The following is an 8,096-nucleotide window of genomic DNA, read 5'->3' on the forward strand; positions in this document are numbered from 1 at the left end:
CAAATAAATACATTTTACCAAAACAAAACTAATACATAGATTTAAAGGAAAATATTATAAAAAGTTGGTTATAAGAAATACTTGAATAGATAAATACGTTTAAAAAAAAATGAATGCATTACTGACTGAAATATTAAATTAAAGTAAAATGAAGAGTATTTTATTTTTCTCGTATTTTAGTTTTACCTGGGATATTACTTAAATAAAGTAATTAATTATTTTCCCCATAGCTGTTTGTTAAGTTTATTAATTATTGGTATATTTTCATCATTAAATATTAATTATAAATACTAACTAACTATCTCACATTACTTTAATTAATTATATAATATTACTCACATTGTGAAAACGTCTCCAAAAGTGAATCCAGGCCTTCTTGATTGACATTCGACTGTAACTGTTGCGTTGTAAACTGAAGCTGATGATTCCAATAAAGTTTCTAATTGTTTGTAACTGCATGAATCTGGCACGCATAATGTAAACACGATAGGTACGTTGTGAGGAACCCAAGGCAAGTTTGGTTTCTTTGATATGTTAATGTGCGCTAAGCAGTAAGAGCTGCTGAAATTTTTCGGAGAAGTGGAAAGACATTGCTTATAGTTTCCCAAACTAATTGTATTTCCTGTGAGTCGGCCAGTGACTGGAAATCCTGAAGAGTCCAGTACTGCAAGTGAATTCATTTAAACAGCTAAAAGTATTGTCATCATAATCTAATTAAGTTAGTGATTAGAAAATTACAATTTGCGAATATAACAGGAAAATTTAACCCACTCACCTTCTGTACTAAATGTGAAGTAGTTCATAACTGTAGTTTTATTTATCTCTTTAGAAAGACGATAAGACAGTTGATTTACTAGTTAAATTGCTACAGATAGTCACACCAATGTAGAAAATCTTAGGGTCTACTTATCAATATAAAGTTATGTTGCCTTCCGCAAACTTTCAGATTAATATTGCTGTCATCTTACTGCATTTTTAAATAACAGTTATTTCGAGGTGGCCCCACGGAATGTTGAAAGGGAATTGTTGCATCCGATACCAGTCACATCGTCAGAAAACAAAATATTTATGCCCAAAAAACTAATCCCACACCACACTTCTAGCCGAATTTAAACCAACCTCAACTTATTAATACGAATATAAACCCTATTAAATTTAGAAATTTTTATAGTGGGTGATCTTTAAACTATCAGGGGCTGATAGAAACGTAAGGCTCCTTACAATAGATATATATTTAACCCAAACCATATTTACTGAAGAGAATTTTGTCTATTTTATGATGGAACAGTTGTAGCTTAATTACTTTAAACTATTTTTAAGTGATCATTTACTAACCAGCAAAAAATTTGCTAAAAAAAAATTTGAATTTTACTGTTTCCTGCGTAAAATTGGAGCATATATGGCCGCAAAAAAAAACAGAGGACATACTGGGTATTGATTTTTGGCTTATGTCATATGGCTACTAAATATTTTGTTTACCACAATAATATTTTGGGAATATTTTTAACCAGATACAATATATGTTTTTTAATAATCTTGACTTTTTTCATCTCCTTATTTAAATATATTTCAAATATGACTTAGTTTAAATACTTTTTCAGAGCACTGTTCTCAATACCAGAACTAAAATTATTTCTGAAGGGACAAGCATACTTTTGTCCCCTTTCTTCCCAACTAAAGTCAATAGTTTTATAAAATTTAATATATTTCAAAATAAATGGTATTGACTCATAACATGAACTCGTTTTATTGACTGAATTAAGTTCAAAGTAAACAGCGGAAACAAACGTTTTTAATTTAACCTAAAAAAATATAATAAAGCCAGCTTATAAATTCTAACTCTCTACTTATTCCTGTTCACAAAAAGGGTCCAACGACGGATTGTAATAACTATCGAGAAATCTCACCCCTTCCTGTATGTTATAAAATATTTACGCTAATCTTAACTAGTCGAATCACAAAATACGATAATTTCTTCAGTATCGGAGACTACCAATGTGGTTTTAGACGAAATCGTTCAACTATTGATCAATTTTTTTCATTACGGCTAATCTTGCAGAAAAAATTGGAATACAACGGGGTAGTTCATCAGCTTTATATAGATTTCCAAAAGGCTTACAATTCTATTGACCGCCAGAAGCTGTATAATATTCTGATTGAACAGGGAATACAGAAAAAGTTAGTAAATCTCGTACGGATGTGCATGACCGAAACTTTAAATAAGGTACGAATCAATAATCATTATTCTAAGAAATTCCAGGTCCGGTCGGGTTTCAAACAAGGTGATTCTTTATCACCTATCTTATTTAATCTAGCACTAGAACACGTCATTAAAAGTGTGATGAATACCGAAAAGGGTTTAACTTTGAGTGGTAAAATACCGGTGCTTGAGTATGCTGATGATTTGGTATTATTGGGTGAGGACAAAGAAACTATAGAACTAAATACAACCACGTTAATAAACTCCAGTAACGAACTAGGTCTTGAAATAAATACGGATAAAACAAAATACATGGTCAGCAGTTGAAACGCGAGCAATTTCAGTGATATAGATATAGGAGGAAATTCGTTTGACCATGTAGATAGGTTTAAGTATTTAGGTTCTATGGTAACTAGAAAGAACGAAATTGAGGAAATAAAAGCTAGATTGACGGCGGGCAATGCTTGTTATTTTTCAATTTCGAAACTGCTTAGCTCGCGCCTTCTATCGAAAAACTTAAAAATTAGAATTTAGAAAACTATTATCCTCCTCACTGTTATGGATGTGAGACGTGGCCTCTTACACAAAGGGATGAACAGCGTCTTAGGGTTTTCGAAAATTAAGTATTGCGCAAAATATTCGGACCGAAAAAGGATGAATTAACGGGAGAATTTAGGGGATTACACAACGCTGAATTAAGGGACCTACATCCGGTAAATATAATTCAAGTTTTAGCATTGCGGCGTATAAGATGGGCGTGTAAGATTGTAGGGCTTAGTAACGAGCGGATCCCTAAAATGTTAATAAAAACTGAACCGACGGGTTAACGTCCGAGAACGTAGACCGAAACGTAGATGGAAGGATTGCGTTAAAACTGATTTAGTGAAATTGGGTTTGGAGGGGCATCACTGGAAGCATGTGTGTACACAGCGATTGGTGGTATCGGCATCGAACCTTCGGTTTTCTTAGGCCTTCATTATTTTTTTTATTATAAATTCTAACTCTATATTAAAAAACATAGATATTAAAAAATATATGCAAACATTGGTTTTTAATTTTTCAGATTTATTCCGTGTTTTTTGAATAACTTAATTAATTGATAATAAAATTAGATGATATTAGAAACAAATAGATTAAAAATAGCATTAAAAACATAAGTATATTTATGTTTTATTAAATTTCATTTCGATTAAAAATTAATTATTTATATAAAAAAGTTATATTTAACTCGTACATATCCCATACTATTAGAGTATAGTATGAGATATGATAATATGTAAATGAGGGTTTAAACTTTTACCAGAAATATTGACAACCATGAATGTAAATATGTATCTCCGGAGAGTTTCAGCTAAAAATTAAAAAAAAACAAATTTTAGTATTAATTATTTGATTTTGTTTCATTCCGCAATTTAATGGGTTGATTTCAATACTTAGTGTTAGAAAGAAATGAATGAAAAAACAAAGTTTACAGTTTTGCAGAAATCACAGAAATTCGAGATTCTAGAGGTGATCGTAATAGTGAAAGTTGTTACGGCAACTTTGATAGTGCAAACTTACATTTTCTGTCATACAATCAGGATTTGGTTGAAAATTGTAGTATTGTATCTGAATACAAACCCAACATATTTATTCAACATTTAAGCTCAGATTGTTCAAAATATTCTTTCAATATCACTGTGTATATTTGAACAATAAAATCTACGAATTAGTTCATTCTTAAGCTCAAAATATTGTCATATAACCACAGATGGATAGACTAAAAAAAAATGAACAATAATTTATAGGATTTCGACTTGTTTCACAACATTCATGCTATCTTATTCAATAATTTGAACCATCAAATATAAAAGTCGGCTGTGGTCAATCGTCAATCGACGCGTAAGTATCCCTTAATGCCACTTATTAAATTGAATTGTTAATTAATTCCTTTTTGCTAAGAATATTCAGTATTTTTTTAAAGAAAAACACATAAATGTAACTAAATATGTTTTCTAAAGGTTATTTAATTTTAGGTTCATTTTAATTTATTAAACTAAAAATTAATTATAAATAGAAACCTTACATGAAATGGCCCACGTCTCATGATTATAGATGGAGTCTCGATAATACTTTAAATCTCGAATGCAGTTGTCGGTAGAGTTATCCGTCGTTAAATTACGGAATAATTCCTGCACAAGGCTATTATGGTGAATAGCACTAGTATGTACAATAAAGGAATAAAAATCTTCGTTGTAATAATCCTGGTACGAATACCCGTAAGTTAAATACGGTTTCCAAAATAGTAGTAGTAGAAGTACATGTTTCATTATCTGAAAAAAAAATATTTAAATCTATTTTTAAATAAAAAGGATTAAAATTATATCGTATAATTATATTCCGGACTGATACCACTTTGGAAAACGTTTCATTTTGGCAAAATTCTTTTCATAGGTTTTGTATGGATTTTTTTTTTTTTATGTTCCTTGCATAGTAACCAATACAATAATTTTCCTGCTTTCAACTTGATGGCTTGGGATGAAAAAAAACAAAACAATGAAATTTGTTTTCTAAATAGCTATAAATTATCAGATTAGTAAATAAGAATTCAGTTAGTCCATCCGTTATCAAAAGACGACATATTTATTTTACATTCAATGAATAACATTTATAACGACCTTGGATACAACAACATATCGTTTTAGTAAGCAATTCTGGACACGTGATGCTCAAACCTTATGCAATTATATTTTTGTTCGGATATTGTAACCACGTTTGTAACGACGTTATGACCAATTATAACGCCAAATTTTGATGACTTATCGAACGATACGTGATCGGTTTAAGGGACAGCTTCCAGGAACTCATATGAAGAACAAGAATATAAATTTTGTTTAGAATATTCTTTAACTTTAAACCCATGTTTAAATGAGGGAGGGGTATCATTTCCGTTCAGTTAAATGTTTGCTGTTTATTTTTATTGTTTTCTTCGAAAGAGGAGGACCATGTCTATAAGACGTATACTTAATATATAATACATAAGTTTCTCTGTGGAGGAAAAGATGCATTTTTTTTTCAGTCTTGAAAGCTGTGAGAAGCTAAAAGAATTAATTAAAGCTAAAAGTTAAAAGCTAATAAATCGAGAAGCTAAAGGTTAAAAGCTAAAGAATTAAAGTTTTAAGATTTTAAAAAGGGGATTTGTTGAAAGTCAAGACTGGTTATTTAAATTTTGTTCTACGATTCCAGAAAGCTACTGTGTGAATCATGTCATTGACGCTAATCAGACAGGTTTATTGTTTAACTTTAGAAGATAAATTAAATAATGAAATGTATTAGCATTTGTTGACCATAAATGATTTTATAAAATTTATATTTCACACTTACACGATAATTGTAGTATGATAGGTTATAACGACGACCGCATTTGCCTGGTTCCTTGGAAGCCGTTAGAAACAGTATTAAGTTTAATTCATTCATTATAAAATATTTTTTTATTAATGAACAATACATCAATTTTTAAAAAAAACATTTGTTTTTAACTAAATAGTCAGTAAGAAGGATTACGGCTTAAATTTGTACGTTTGGTGTTTTCTTCATATTTGGTCTTCGACGTAACAAATTCTGATAATTATTTTAGATACAATTTTTAGGAATTAATGATAAACAACAGGCAAAAATAATGGAAATTCGAAATGAATATTTTTTACTCAAACCTAGAACATAACATTGATATTAAAGATTTTAAAACGAATAAGATACTTTATGTATTTTTAGCTCATAAATTATTGAATACAGTATAAACATATAACACTTACTGTAGATATATTCATTATGTAAAAAATCTTTCCCAAATTTCGAAGTAACTATCGAAGCGAAACTATATTTCACACAAATGCTATTATAGTTCATAACGCATGCAGTTAATGGTAAAAATTCCTTGCAATTCTATTTTTCAAGACTTTTATGAAATTCCAACAACATACTTACTGTATTCCAAGTATTTTTATAGCGTTTAAAAATAAACTTCTTTTCACAAATAGCAGAGCTAAGCAGTCGGCCGAAATACTAAAGCTAAAAACAGTTGAAGTTACCTTGTAGTTCGAGTCAACCACCAAGGCCTTTTGCTATCGTTCTCCAATAAATTATCATCGTTCTGACTTCATCCATTTAACTTTATCAAGAAATATGGTAAAGGAAAAATATTTCAAAATTTTATATTTTCTAAATAATCCTGTTGACGCTATTTTTTAATGTTATAGATCCGGCTCCATTGATTAAGATGTTATAGTTAAATCACATTATAATTAGTTCTTAAGATGCCTAACGATACATTTTTTCCAGATGTGAAACTGAATTTATGAGACAATTATAATATTAAATGATAGGACTTATTAATTATTGATCATATCAACCTTCTTCTTTTATCTTTAATTTATTCAATGTCCATTATAAGTATTTTATATTCAACAGTATATATCTTCATCATAAAGGCTGTTTATAGCTTGTATAAGGTCTGTTGGCAATCAGATATCATTTGTAGAATCCAAGACTAGATATAATGAATTAAACAATATTTTTTCAGGGCATATCCTCAGTTGTCATATCGTTAATTTAATTCAAACTCAGGTTAATAAAGTGTACGTTAAGTACATACTTCGTGGTTATTCTTGTCGCTGACCACCTAACATAGCATAACTGTTGATCAATGATTCAGCACTCACTAATCAAGTTTTGCACCCAAGACCATTATAGGTATACTGGTGATGTTTCACAGATAAATAAATATTAAAATTGTTTTTCTCATTTTCAGATTAAAAATAAGATTTGCTCTGTAAGTTGTTGATCAGAAGCTGTTAAATGACAAGGGTGTATCTCATAGGATTTGTAACAACATACAGTTGAGCGCTCTAGCTAAAACTCCAGAAACCTGCAGATCGTCTCAGCATGTGCCCATACATGGAGGATGAATGCGGAAGCTTTTCTAATCGTGACAGCTTCAACAGGACCAGATTATGTTATTTTATTATTCATTTCACAGGCTGCTTAACAAATATTGTTGTTGTTTTTTTTTGTTATACTTTCACCTTCATTTTCCACAAAGTCTGGAGACTGGGACCCTCTCTGCACTATCCTTTCGGTAATAATATCCGGAGGCTCGTTTCCTTTCGGTTGTCTCGTGTGTGAATAGTGCTTGATCTCAGAGACAGATCCTTCTGACATACCAAATCTTAAGTTACCTATTTATATTTAAAGTTTTAAAACCATTTCTTAGTTTGGCAATTTTTTTTTTGTAGGTAATGCCATTGACGGATCCAGATCGAGGTGTGGAAGAAAATATTTTCCTTGAAAAAATGATCACAATGTATATTATGGCCTTAATTGCAAAAATTTATAGTTACTTAAAGAACATAAATTTATTTTGAACGACATTTTTAAGATAGTTATATATTCTAAATACATTGCGAATTATCTCTTTCAATTAATAATGAGGGTTCTGCTGTCCTAGCCTTTTTAATTGTGTTAATTTGGAGCTTATTTTTATAAAAACACGCATAAAACGGGTTACTTAAACAAAATCAAAGCATTTAATTTTTCTTAGGGTAGGGAATTTGAATATTCTTTACTTTGGTGTGTGCAATTCACCTAGTATACTGGTGCTCTTCATCCCTCAGAAAATTCCTGGATCCGTAACTAGGTCATGCTTTATATGAATATATCCATCACATAAAAACAATGGAGATTTTGAATATTTTTTTTTATTTTCTATTTATATTTATCTATTGATATTTACAACTGTATAAAAAAATACAACCAGTAAATTTGATCAAAATGACATAATGATATGATACAGGATGTAGAGAAACTACCCAGTAGTAGAACTCTAAAAACAGTTTACAGTATAAGGTCACGAGGCCAT

The 8,096-nt window shown here is 30.1% G+C and overlaps 1 protein-coding gene across 1 annotated transcript in view; it reads right to left on the reverse strand.

Moving 5' to 3' along the window:
• The window catches only part of LOC106681174 (nose resistant to fluoxetine protein 6), a gene marked incomplete at its 3' end in the record, with an annotated part of 23,124 nt that extends 16,886 nt beyond the window's left edge, over positions 1-6,238 (reverse strand). The window contains 3 exon segments of the mRNA XM_067052294.1: positions 340-664; positions 4,266-4,512; positions 6,167-6,238. Coding sequence (XP_066908395.1) covers positions 340-664; positions 4,266-4,509 — 569 coding nt within the window.
• Positions 6,239-8,096: the final 1,858 nt, after the last annotated feature.

This window comes from Halyomorpha halys, unplaced genomic scaffold (genome assembly GCF_000696795.3).
Source record: "Halyomorpha halys isolate HHAL.00 unplaced genomic scaffold, Hhal_1.1 Scaffold315.1, whole genome shotgun sequence".
NCBI classification, from domain to species: domain Eukaryota; kingdom Metazoa; phylum Arthropoda; class Insecta; order Hemiptera; family Pentatomidae; genus Halyomorpha; species Halyomorpha halys.